This window comes from Struthio camelus, chromosome 1 (genome assembly GCF_040807025.1).
Source record: "Struthio camelus isolate bStrCam1 chromosome 1, bStrCam1.hap1, whole genome shotgun sequence".
NCBI lineage: Eukaryota > Metazoa > Chordata > Aves > Struthioniformes > Struthionidae > Struthio > Struthio camelus.
Window position 1 is genome coordinate 43544321 of NC_090942.1, and position 13637 is coordinate 43557957.

At 36.6% G+C, this 13637-nt stretch overlaps 1 protein-coding gene across 13 annotated transcripts in view; it reads right to left on the minus strand.

Annotated features, from left to right (window-relative positions):
• OSBPL8 (oxysterol binding protein like 8) overlaps positions 1 to 13637 on the minus strand; it is a 100471-nt gene that overhangs the window by 6685 nt on the left and 80149 nt on the right. For all 13 annotated transcript variants that reach the window (XM_068936005.1, XM_068935993.1, XM_068936072.1 and 10 more), the window contains 12 exons: positions 12789 to 12873; positions 11289 to 11457; positions 8852 to 9086; positions 7247 to 7431; positions 5855 to 5936; positions 5058 to 5156; positions 4468 to 4564; positions 4037 to 4135; positions 2856 to 2953; positions 1341 to 1430; positions 608 to 744; positions 84 to 269 (listed from right to left, as the gene is read on the minus strand). In XM_068936005.1, the coding sequence (XP_068792106.1) occupies positions 84 to 269; positions 608 to 744; positions 1341 to 1430; positions 2856 to 2953; positions 4037 to 4135; positions 4468 to 4564; positions 5058 to 5156; positions 5855 to 5936; positions 7247 to 7431; positions 8852 to 9086; positions 11289 to 11457; positions 12789 to 12873 (1562 nt within the window). The remainder of the gene's footprint in view (positions 1 to 83; positions 270 to 607; positions 745 to 1340; positions 1431 to 2855; positions 2954 to 4036; positions 4136 to 4467; positions 4565 to 5057; positions 5157 to 5854; positions 5937 to 7246; positions 7432 to 8851; positions 9087 to 11288; positions 11458 to 12788; positions 12874 to 13637) is intronic.

Below are 13637 nucleotides of genomic sequence, written 5' to 3' on the forward strand. Positions count from 1 at the left end.
CTGAAACCAGCGCAGGAACCTCAGCAACAGTCACTTACAAACATTTAAATAGCAGTTTTTGTTAGAGACATTCCAGCACTCACTCTGCAAATTTGTAGTGCCATTCTCCTGTGACTGAATCCTGATCAAACAGTTTGCATGTCCACTCTTCACCCTTAAGCTTCCTCTCTTTGGCACCCTTTCTCTGGGCTTCTTCCAGAACATATTTCTCTTGAGTAGCTTCTGTTTGGTCTTTGTTATTTATTGCTCGAGTCACTTGCTGCCAAAGCCTGACAAGTGAGCAACACAGACTTACACTCTGGTTGACAGAAAAAATTGTAAACATTTCCCTAATTAGAAGCTAAGTAAAGGGATCAACTTCTAAGAAAAATATTACCACAGTGTAATGTATCTTGTATCTATATTTCCATTAAGACTTTCTGTGATTGTAAGATTTGTAAATAATGAGTTTGTATTTAACAGTGTTCCCTTCTTGTTTTATAGGGCACAAGCAGAAAATATAGTAAAACAGGAAACATCAGCTACTAGCTAATATTTACAGTTTGGAGACTATAATATGAGTTTTATTTTGTAAAAACAGTTATACACGCTTCTAAAGTAAACTTACTTCTCTGACTCAAAGTCACCTTGCTCTTCAAACTTCACTGTGTATCTAAGTAATCTACGCTGCCTCATATCAGACGTTGGGTTCCAGAAGATCTCGGAAGCATCTGTCTTTTTGTCACTAATGGTAACTTCACTGTCCTGTAACATATATAATTTAGTTAGCCTAACTGTAATAGTCTCAAATAGTGCCAAGATAACACAAAAGGGAGGAATAAGCAATTTTTGTAACCTTTTTTTTTCTTTTTTTTCTTTTCTTTCGGATACACGTAGCTGCTAATAATTACAAATGCTAATTTCAGAGTCCAATTTCTACAGCCTGTACTAGTTCTAACTTGGAATAGAAAAGCAATGTAACCACTACCATGCCCAAAAAACAGTGGTGATACTGTCATCTCACTAGAACTGAACCAGGTCTGATTTCATGCTGGTGCCATAACAATTCCTCATAGCACTAATACATATATTGAAGACATTTTACAAGCTGAAAAATATTTTTTCATGAACTAGTCAAACACACTCAACTCTTCCACCACTGAGAGCTGCAAGCGACCTTATGTCGCTCATTCCTGTGACTGACTATAACGTTATAACATTCTTGAGCTGATTCTAACAAGACCCTTTCATAAAAGTGTCACTTATCAATTCTCAAAACTTTAGAATCTGTTTTGTAACTGAGTACTATTTTCACTTAACTGTCAGTCAGAATTTATAAAGTACTATCGCTCACTACTTACCCAGTGACCCTCCAAAATAGCCAGAACTTCTTTGCCAAGCTTAATTTTCCCTGATATTTGATTAACACTGTCATTGTTACCCAAAAATGGCTGTAAAACAAAGAAATGCTTTCATTTTTATTTTAATAGCAAATTATATTTTCATACATGTCAAGTGTTACGGAAAAAAGTACAGTTATGAGATCTGATGCAAACAGCCCTCACTGCTTTCAGGATAATACTTTCTGCTTACTTAATCTCAGAAATAAGTATAAAATCACAGAAAGTTGTTCTCTCACCCTCTATTCATACTCTCAGAAGCTTTGTTAGACAAAAGCATAGGAATTGCCTAAGAAATTTGGACAGAAAATGGCGAATAATGCAGGAAACTAAGTGACTATATCACCTTGAAGGAAGCTGCCATTTACTAAATAATTTTAACACTTTGTCAAGGGTCCTTTGTTACTAGGGATGAACTCTTGCAGAAGCAGCAACAAACACGATTGCCAGGGATTTCTTTCAGGCCTTTTGATAATCTGCACATGCATCCTGTGGCTGACGAGGCAAAATTTCAATTAATACAGTCTCCTAATTTTTAATTTTCACCTATAATTTCAACTGAACACACAGGTTCCCCCTCTACATGAACACCTCTCCTCTACAACTGTTTGTTCAGCTTCAAATCAGATTTTGCCTCAGACACCAAAAATATATTTTCAGAAATGCAAGTCATCTATATGTAGTAGAGAACTCTCTGTTTAGCCTTTCTGAGTGGGAAGGTGGCAGTACTACAAATATTAACATTAATTTCACTGCATCTGTTTATTAAGTTTGGAGCAATGTTTCTATAGCACATACAGCTCTCAAAAGCAGTCCATATAACTTAGCCTTGGGCATCAGACTGATCAAAATGCTTGTTAAAACCTTTGCATCATCTTTACTCAAGGAGTCACAAGCAACTTAAGCTTTATCCTGGATGGAAGAGGGGAAGAACTTGTATTTGAGTTCTCTTTCAATGCTTCTCCAGGTCTCCAGAGTCAAAAACACTCTGAACATTATCAGTTTAAAAAAAATTCATAATGGGGTATTCACAACAAGATATCATTAACACCTTACAAAATGCCTGAGCTCCATATCAGATCACTATACACTTTTCCTGTTCTTACAGACTTTCCTAGACACATATAGACCCTTGCTTTTACCTGCTGTAGCTGTTCTTAAGATTGATATGTTTAACAATGTTAGTAGTGTCCTTATGACCAGAGATTAAAGACAGGGCTGTAAATTTCACTCCAGACCTTTGGATCCAGAAGAATGTATTGAACAAATAATACAGGACAATATAAGTCTTAGTATTCTAAATGTTGCTTTCTAGATACACATAGCTGGACACGCGGCAGTTGACATGAAAATTTCTGTTTCCAAAAAGACAAAAGAGCCAATTCCATATTAAAGAGAAAGAAATTAGACCATATCTACAGAGTGACCTGAATTATGCTCATTCCCTTCTGGTGCCCACCCACAGCATTTCCTAACCTTGAGCTTGAATTCAATGGTTGCACTGTAGCCAGTTTTTTCACAGGTGATGTTGACCGTTCCCCCAAGCTCTAAAGTCATTGTGCCATAAAGAATTCCTGGGAGGGGAAAAAACAGAGAGAGAGAGAGAGAGAGGGAGAATGAACATTTACAACTAAACAAGATATACAACTTAAGTTCTCTGGGCACAATTCCTAGAGTAAACCCTGCTGTGTCAGAGGAAAAAATAGAAAACAGTTCCATTTATCATCTCTTTAGGTGACCTTTCCTAATTATGAGCATTATCTTTCTGTCAAATAACTCAAACACACACAAACATCCAAGTGAATTACAAGTAGGGTGGAAGAATATGCAGGCTGAAGAAGTGCATCTGCACATGCATCCATTGTAAGTGCTAATTTTTAATCATCAAAGCCATATTTAAAAAAAAAAAAAAGAAAAAAGAAAAAAAACACCACCACACACACACACACACACACACACACACACACAGAGAATATCGAAAACATCTATGAAAAATGGAAAGGAAAAGGCCTACCAATCTAATGTCACATTATCTAATTCTGCTAACTCATCTCCATACATCTCAAATGAAGAAAGAATTGTAGTTGCTAACTGGCCAAAGTCCGGCAAAAAATATTCAGCTGAATATACTTGGGTAAGCAGTAGTTTAAAAAACAGCGATACTGCAATGTAATTGTGTACAACTACCAGCCTTCCTGAAAGCTTTACAAAGTACTAATGGGTTTCCTATACTGAAACTAGAGAAAAATAAGTGTGATTTACACTCAAATAGTGTACTGAGGGGTAGATGCTAGCCTGACATTCACATTTGCAAGAGAAAAAATACTGGAGAAGCTCAACAAAATTGTTCTTTAGAAAGAAAACAATTCAAATTCAGTTAATTACTGGCATATAATGACAGATAGCTATATATAAATATATATACTTTTCCCATTTATGTTGAGAAAAAAAAATTGTCTGAGCCAAAAATCAGATCATTGCTTTAAAAAAAACTATTTTTTGTCCTGAAAGTCTAGATAAAGACAACCATCAAAGTTGCCCATGTTCAGAAAACTCTTCTCAGCTGACGAGCTCAAATCCAAGACAATGTACTACTAAGAATAACGAACCTCTGTTCTCATAACTTTGCCATCGAGCAAGTGAAAAAAACCAACTACCTTTACAATGAGCATATGGCATAGTCATTACATAATCTTCTCCCCTATTTAGGAATGTTAGCCGTCCTTCTCCATCTAGTATGGCAGATAACGAGTTCCCTAAAATTCAAAGAGATAATATTTTATCATGTAGTTTCCTCCCGGCAAGACAATAGCCAACATTTCCTAATAACTGAGCAACAAAATTAAGAACACTGGTATATTCAGTGCTGCAATCTATCCTTTCTAGTGAAGCCACTACAAAAAGCAGCATCTCCAATTATAAATTAAAATACTGATTACTCCCCAAGACCAGTAGTAAAAACTTTTTAAGGAAAGCAGAATACAATGATCAAAAACCCAATTCCTTTAACAGCCTTCTTCTATCCACAAAACTTAGCTTGTGGCATATGCACACATTTTACACATCCAGAAAACATCACGTTATTTACCATAGAATTTGGATTTGGCCAGAATGCTACCACTAAGGCAAAACCCATCCTTGCGGTTGCTAACGTAGAAGGCGGATATTGGAGGATGATGGGAAACCTGTTGAAAACACACATATTTGAACAAAAGCATGCAGTATAGTATAAACCTTGAACTAACAATGATAGAACACAAAATTCAAGATGCACACAATTAAGTACAGTCAATATATATGAAATGCGATCACATCTTTTAGGCATAAAGATCAAGCAAACAGTCTTACTGGATTTCCAGCGTTACTCAGAATCAATCAAACAGTCTTACTGGATTTCAAGAGTTACTCAGAAAACTAACCATTGACTTTTACTGGAGGAAGAGGGAAGAGAAAGGTTGGAAACACCTCTCTCTCTCTCTCACTTGCTATGTGTCTGTCTGTCTCAAAAGACAGACTAAAAGAGATGTCTGTAAAAGAGCAATGCTCATCAGGAGAGCTTTTTGAATATTTTTCACGTATTTAAATACTTTTTTCTAAAACTGCAACATCATTTGTCTAGCCCAAAAATGCTATAAAGGTAATTCTCTCAAAAACCTTTTTTCCAGTTCTTGCAACTACCTGTTCTGCAATGTAAAAAGTCCTGCTATTCGTCCTTGGATGAATCCACATGCAGCGAAAAGTCTCACCAAGTATAGGATTGTACGGTTTTTTAAGTCCCTGAGCAGAAACAGAACAGAGTCATACAATGCAGGTACAGAACTTACAAAATATTTTACTAGTCTGAAACTGAAGATAAGACTGAGAAAGAAAAAGCATAATATATAATTTAGAACACGTTGCACTTGAATTCATCATCTGAATATTACGCATATTTATTCTACTCTTCATTCTATGGGAACCAGCACAGATTTGGTACACGAACTAAGCTTTTCCAGCCTACATACAAGGACAAACAAAAACTGAGAATTATCATAGGAGAATTATTATAGACCTTTTGTATGAAGTCAGGTAAAAAAAAAAAAAAAAAAAAAGTACTTTAATCTGTCAATACTGTTTCCCACCAACATGACTACGAAAAGAATATATAGTACAAAACTAACTGAAGAAGTGGAAATATTACTATTCTTCCTCACCAGAAATCTGCCATCATTGATGACTACTAAATAAAGAAATGTCTCAACTTTACCTCAAAAAATATAGTTCAATTTCTACTTCAAGGGAAAAAAAAAAAGTTGAATACAGTACATTTTAAGCATGGCTAGTGACCAAAAATGTCCACTTTCCAAATAACGAAAACTTATCCTTGCTTTTAAAAAAATGCATAGCAACATAATTAAAAACATACTCCAACACATCCCAAAGCTCTGGAATTAGACATAGCCTCTAAAATAATGACAAAATATGTGAAAAGATACCTTTGGCTTTTTATAGAATCCTGACAAATACCATTTCACTACTTTCTTCATACGGTTGTAAGCATTCTCTTCAAGAGCAGCTCTATGAAACAAATAGAACGGATAGATCACATACAGAAATGAATTACATTATGTACTGTTTCAGTTACAACATTTTTCAAATCATTGTGATATAACTAGGAAGCAACCAAGACAATGGTATTGTGATTTGCAGTATTGTAAAACTTCCAGCCTGATGCATCAAAACCAAAAATTTCAAAGAAATGTCTCAAAATGCAAATCAAACAGAAAATCAGAAATAGCACTTCCAAAATTGAGTCTTTTCTGAGAGGGGAAACTCTAACTGTTCAAACCACGAAACACAGATCACCACAAATCCATCAAAATAACAGCAAGAATTTGTGTAAATACAAAATAAATTCAAGAAAAACATTTCAAGTATAGTTAGTGTTTCTTATAGCCGGTCTGTTGGACAAGCTTCCTCTTACCTACAGCATACTCCACAGAGCATGAGGAAGCTATACACAGCATGTATTCAACCACGCTATTTTGTATATAAGATTTCAATGTGTAAATAACTAAGCAGATATAGCAGAATAAAAATTGTCTGAATGATAAAAGAGAAACACGCAAAAAACTCTCCAAAACCTAGAAAGTATTATGTTCCAAACACTGGCGAAAGCTTCCTTGGAGAACTTCTCTCGAGTACCCTCCACAGAAATTTTCCCCAAGGTCAGATCTGGGAGACAGTGCTACCTAATATATTGCACATGGTATACTGCACAAGGACAAAATTAAAGAGTTTTCTTAACATTTAGAAAACCTACCTGTCCAGTGAGTAATAAAAATAAAAAATTGTGTTTGAAATTATACTAAATATTTTGTTTTCTATCGTGGATTTCTGCTTCTTTCTACTGTTAACAGACCCTGCACTTGCAGTGTAATCCACCTCAGAAGTCTGTACTTTGAGAGCATATTTACTTTTGGGTTTAGTTTGACAAACTGAATCCTTCCCTCTCTCCAAAAGAGAACTCTTTCTTTCCAGACCACACTGTGACATTTTAGGCCCAAACAAGTTCTCTCTCCTTCCTATATATAATAGGGAAAGACATAAAAAACCATTTATTTTACAAAGTCAACCAAGCTTAATCACAAGAAAGAACAGTAGCGCAGGACATAAAATATTTTAGGCCTTTGTATCTATAACTCCTGTTCCACCTCAACTCCAGTTCTTCCATTTATAAAGACACTGCTTTAGAAAACTGTTCTACTCACATACAGAACTCAGAGTTGAATAATATTTCCATTTGCTTCCTTTAAATTATTAGCTTTATTTGAGCATGTAAATACATTCTACGAAAATAAAGAAAACTAGAAATAGGATTGACTCACTCAGACAAAAAGTCTGCATGGTAGTAGTAATCAGACAGCTTGTCCAGGAAGGAACGAGGTTCCAAGATAAACGTAGGCAACACAACCTTGGACAAGTCCATTCCTGGACGGACTTGCTTCAGCAGCGTCCAGATCAGACTTTTGTTTTCTTCTGACACTACTTCTGTCTGAGCAGCTTCTCCAGCCTAGGATGAATGAAAAACTGCTTACAGAAAGGAGAAAAAATATTTTTTTAAAGACAGATCATTCTATCACATTCTAAGGATGTAACGAGAATGGAAAACTGGATACTCAAAACAAACAACTCGGAAGAGGTGAAGTAACTATGGGATCAAGTTGCTCTAAATACATAAAATACATCTTCAGTGCAGGATGCCAGATTCACTATTCACCATTATAAACCAGATTTGTTTCATCAGCCCTAAAACACTACAGAAAATTTTGAGACAGATATTATTGTTCAAGAGTCCTTCCTTAGCTTTTTTCTAGGTATCAGTACATTTACCCTATGTCCTCACGTGCAGGATTTATAAAGCAAAGGGCTATTTGTTCTATCAGCTTTTCCCCACCAGGAAAGCTGCCACATTTCTGCTATCCACCTTGATCAGTCAACAGTATCAGCTGCTTTCCCTCAAAGGACTACTTAGGGGTTAGCGAGCAAAAATTGCAGCCCCCTTCTGTCCAAGAAAAGGTGAGATACTCCTCCCTACAGCTTCTGAAATCAAAAGCAAAGGCTGTAGGAAAAGCAGCCTTTTTTCCAAAACAGTTCTAAAATGCACAGTCAAGAATTAGCTATCAACCTAACTTTTCTTAAAGGCCACATAGAAAGAATACTAGAAAGTAACAAAGCACCAAGTAGTTATGTCCAGTAGGTAACTAAAAAAGAAACATTCCCTTAGCCCGCACTTGAGAGAGAAGAGATTTGCGAAAAAGTTCAGTTCAGTTTCTTTTACAAAGTTTTTTGGTATCTTAATAGCAAATGAAATAAACAAATCCCTCTCATATTTGCCTCACGTAGATGCACAGGACAACCCACACAAGCGGAATGGTAACTCTGGGCATTGTGTTAGAATCTAAGGTGACCATAAAAAGGACAGCAAGCCTTCTACTGAATTCTGCAAATCCTATGGCTCTTTAACTCCTTTCTTTAAAAAAAAAAAAAAAAAAAAGTAGAAAAATAGAGGTGTCAGCTAGCATTAAAATATTTACAGCTCCTAGTTCTTTATCTGAGGAAAAATAAATAAGTTAATGAAAAGCAATGAGAAACAATAACAAAAGGAAAGAGAGACAGTCAACTTCTCTTGCAGGTTGTCCTTTCAAAATCAGTGCCTTTTGTTTGAGCAATATTCTATATAACCTTCTCATTATCTTTCCTCTTCTATATAATCTTCTCATTATCTTTCCTCAAAGTCTCAGACACAAAAGCACAGCAGTGGTATAGCACAGCAGAACATAGGTGGAAATAACTTTGCCCCAGTATTTACAGAAAATATGAAAGCCAATCCTGCAAGTCAGTTTTCCAGATATGATCTGACCCCTAAAATACCCTGCTATAGCCTGCTATTTGGAAAAGAGGTCTGCCCACTACATAAACAGCACTTTTACCTCCCCAAGTTCTTCATGACTCTGCTCTAAATAAGTAGTTTCCTTAATATCGATTGGTTCCGGATCAACATAAGAATCGTCTTGTCGTTCTGAGGTGTCACTGTCGCTTTCTTCGCTTTTCCCCAATCCATCATTATCAGATTCATCATGATCATGTTCATTTTCCTTATCAGATTTGTCAGAGTACATGTCTGGATCTTTAAACTGATGCCTTTCAATTTCACTGTCGTTTAACCTACACAAATATAAAGGCAAAATGAATATTCAACTAATTTCTTGTTTCCAAACCAGGATCTGGACAAAATACAAAACATTAGCGCCAGTGAGCATCAACCCTGATCTGCAGCAACGTCAAACTACCTTCCCTGGAGGAATACAGGATGCACTCTTTGCACTGAAACATTAAATGCACTAAGTCTAGCTGCCTTACATTTTTACCTATTAAGTTCTCAGATTAATTTGCCTTCCCTGTATAGTTTCACTATATACTACCTGTTAGTTTGGCATGCATGCAGACCAAATAAGCCTGAAAGCACATGTAAAGTTCACCGCTTACTAGAGAAGAAGTTACGTTTGGCAACACTTCAAGTAACTTTTATTCATAACATTTGTTTGTGCAACTGCACAAGTAAGACAGGCAACCTAAACAACATGGCTGAACCAACTGTTGCAATAGCACCAGAGCATAACTGGAGAGAAGGAGAAAGACTTCTGCAGAGGTTGGATAAATGAGATCATACTAACAGGGTGGGAAAGCAACTCTCCACCTAGTAGAAAAAGATCAAGTGAAAACAGGAGATTCTGTATTTGAAGTTGTATTTCATACAAGGCACTAACTGGCAGGTGGAGAACATTGCCTCCTCTCTCAGACTAAGGCAGTAAAAGTAAATGTTGATTTTGTCAAAGATACAGCTGAGAACTAGCCTTTTAAAATTTGTTGACCAAGCCACAGCAGAGCATCATGCCCCAGTCTTCCTGGGAAGGTGTGCAACTGTGTAACCTGAAGCAGGAAGTGTGGTGGGCTGTGTTAATACGGAGCTAAAACCACCTTCACCTTTCTTCTCCCTCTCCTGCTAATCCCATTAAAATCAGGCCTGAAGATTTTTTGTTCCTTAGAGATTCAAACACTGAAAACACTTAGAATAGGCTACATCCAAAGAACTACTTAATTAAAATATTAGTCTTAATTAAGCTTAACAGATGTAACTAATTGTGTGACTGTAATCTGAGCCAGCTGAAGAGTTCTCACCTACCAAACTAGAACATAATGACATTAAATTACTATTCATGACAACAGATCTTCAGCTGAACTGTATAAAGCAATATTCTTTTCCATGGGAGAATGGAAGGAGCAAGAACTCCACTAAGAGACTGTTTGGTCATGTGGATAGGGGCATGAATCTGGACCTGAGGCAACAACATGCCTTTTCTCAGGCTAGTTAGGCCAGAAAGAATTGTGTTTCTCCCAGTGCAAAGCTTTACTTTCACCTCAAATACTGAAACATACTTTAACAGCAACATCAACTTCCTGCCCACCCAGAAAGGACAGACAGGCAACTGAATCTTCACATGCAGGAGTGACTATTCAAAATATTTTAAGGTCAATCAGAAAGTATACTGAATTCATGGAATATTATTCAGAAAAGTCATGCACAGCCCAAGCTTCAGACCTAATTATTTCAGATAAAGGACTAAATCTTTTGTATTTTCTAATGCACTTTGCTGTCACAATCAAAGTGTTTGAAAATACCATTCATCATGCTTGTTTAATAATATTTTTATGAGAAAGTTTATTATGCTCCCAAAAATCTATCTGAAAGTATTTATTAAACTGAACAGGCAGTTACTCAAGTGTACTTAGACACTGGATGCCACATGATAAATTTTATGCACTTTCTGATACCAAAAAGGTTGAAGAGATCCAAGTGCGAGAGTTCAACTTTTGTGCTGTTTTTTTTTTTTTTTTTTAACTTGAATGAACAATACTTCAGTCACTCTATTATATTATCCGATGCTTCAAAGTTAAAACATGCTGAAACTGTTTAAATAACTATATTATTCATAGTTCAACCAAAGAACAACAACATATATTCAGATCTACCAACTTCCGTCACATAAATTGAACTTTATATTTTCAGGTGAAGACTACAAGAAAGACCAACCTGAGGATATCAAAAATTAAACTTTAACAACTGAACTGAGTATTTAAAACTTACAGATGTGATATTCCACTTTGAGTTCCTTGGGCCAAACCTCCCTCTGTACCCATTTTGCTCTTACAAACCTTTATAAACACATAGCAACTAACGCATCTAAAAAGAATTCAGGAGCAAAAGAAACTGCAAGCTTAGAAAGAGATTCTCCCTCTGGAGAAATGAAGTTATCGCTACGAGGTTTTGCCAAAAGGACAATCAGTTTTAGTAATTAATTTACTTACGGGAAGTTTTCTCCACTGTGTAAGTTGTTACCACGAAGCAGACCATAGAGAGACACATGCGTGCTGTCTGAAGAGTTCAAATCATGTTCTTTACCTTCCCTAATCATTGTACGTTTAAGCAGACTTGAACATTTCAAAGCCAACTCCAAAGCATCCATCCAACACCTGCCTAAAGACAGAGTTGTTAATAGAGTAAAAATTAAGTATTTTACTGAACTGTACAACTTCAGTTTCCTAGTTTCACAGTCCTTTCCCAATCTGTTTACTTTACCATCGAAGACACGCTTCAGTGGAAAGGAGTTGTTCCACGTTACATGCATTGGATTTTATAATCTGGTGGTGACAGAAATAACTCATGGCTACACAGCTGGTACAAGAGATGTTTCAGGGTAGAACAAGCAAGGTAAGTTATGCTTCTGTTGCATTAAGGAAGAAATACTAGAATATACTGTAAGGATTATGGTTCCATTTAGGCCCTAACTGCCGGACTCCTCTGAAGTTGCCTGCACCATGCGCTAGTTTTGAAGACTAAGTAACTGCATCGCTTGGCAAAATTTGCCAATGTACTACAGTAACAATGTGAAAAAGGAGCTATAATGGTAACATACAAATATCACTTCAGTATAAAGCATTAGATATTTTCATTTTTTGCAAAAAGTCAAATAACTACCAGAAAATAATTTGTTCAGTCTTCCCATTCTTTTTTTCTTCATTCCCCTGTATATAATCAGTTTCCAACTTTGCAAGTCATTAACAATAAATAAATAAAAGGATTTGAATAAAATAATGAAAGCAGCATAAACTTACGCTTAGGGATGAATTAAAATAAATAACCTCAAAATGCCACTTCTCCTATTCCCCTTCAAATACGCTATCTTTTTAAAACCAATCATCTCTTGATTTGCAGGCAAATAAAGTCCTACTTTTAAAGTCTGCACTGGTAAGCTTATAATTAACCCATAGAAGGAAAGCAGCTGCTAAAAAAAAGTTACACATCGTCTTAAACTGTTTCCCTTTCACAACCTTTCAAGATGGTTGCCCTAATATCGACTGCCACCTCCCCTCAGTGATGAAGCATTGTTACAAAGCTATATTTTGAGGGAACTGTTACTGCTAGAGCTCTACTGTATTACTGCATTTTATAATACATAAATAGTTGCATTAGAACCAAAGTAGGTCCACGTTAGCACTTTAAAAAGGAGACAGCTTGAGTATTAGACCAAAATTAACATAATGAAACCTGAAATAGCCCTTCCCCTCCTCTACCCAACCGTAGCAAGGGAACTGTATAGAGCCCAGTGAGCTTCTTCAGGACAATATTCTGCTTTAATAACCATGAAAAACGTCTAGTACCAACACAACTGAATGTACTACGCTAATGGAGAACTTTAACTATGGAACTGCAAACACAATGCTGCAATAGATACAGGAAAAGAACTAAAGACATCTATTTTCTAATAAGTTCTCTCATTGTGGAAAAATGCTAAAATATCTATTTACCATCTGATTCTGAAGCAGCTCGGATGATCAAATAACTGCTGGGTAACGGCTGAGTTATAGAACCAACTGCTTCACCTTTTGGACCCTTGAAATACAAAAAACAAAAGCAATAGCATTAGATATTTTAATTCAGTTTTAGAGTGTATTGTTCAAGCTGACACAGTGCAGGGCTACTTGCTGTCACTCAGCAACATCTAATGAAGACATGAATGGAAAGATGGACAGCCCTCTTTTACTGGATTTCCTCTTCAGGGTTTTCACTCTAAGTACAGCTCCCAATTCAAGCCCACTTTGAAGAGAAAGGTCTTTGGCATTCAAATAATTTTGGTGGGTTTTTTGGTAAATCATACTTGGCAGAGTAACTTGCAAACGCTCTGCTGATGCCACTTACAGCAAAAAGACAAAAGCATCCAAAGGAACCCTACTGGGGGAGTCACCCTCATTTTTAAGGGATTACAGCACATAGACAAGATTGCAAGGGACAAGCAATTCCTCTTCAGCTTTGTATTTAAGCTGAAAAGGTGAGATTGAAAGCAAGCAAAACAAAAGGCACTTCTGTGGGGAGGCTTAAGAGAACGGATTTACAACAAATGCTGTCAAGCAGAAGAGCCCACATTTTTTACAGCAGCTAGCTCTTCCCTCCTCCGGTCTCTGTCCTTTTTTTGATGACAGCAAAGACTCTCCTCGGTTCCTAACAGGGCGCTATGGTTCATAAAGCACAGCGAGACATGAGGGCAAGATGAACCATGGCAGAGAACAGGAGGCCCTTTTCAGTGATGCACTTCATGCTGATGTTACATGACAATGTGCTTGGCTCCTCAGCACTGCACTATGCTCCTGGACTGCATG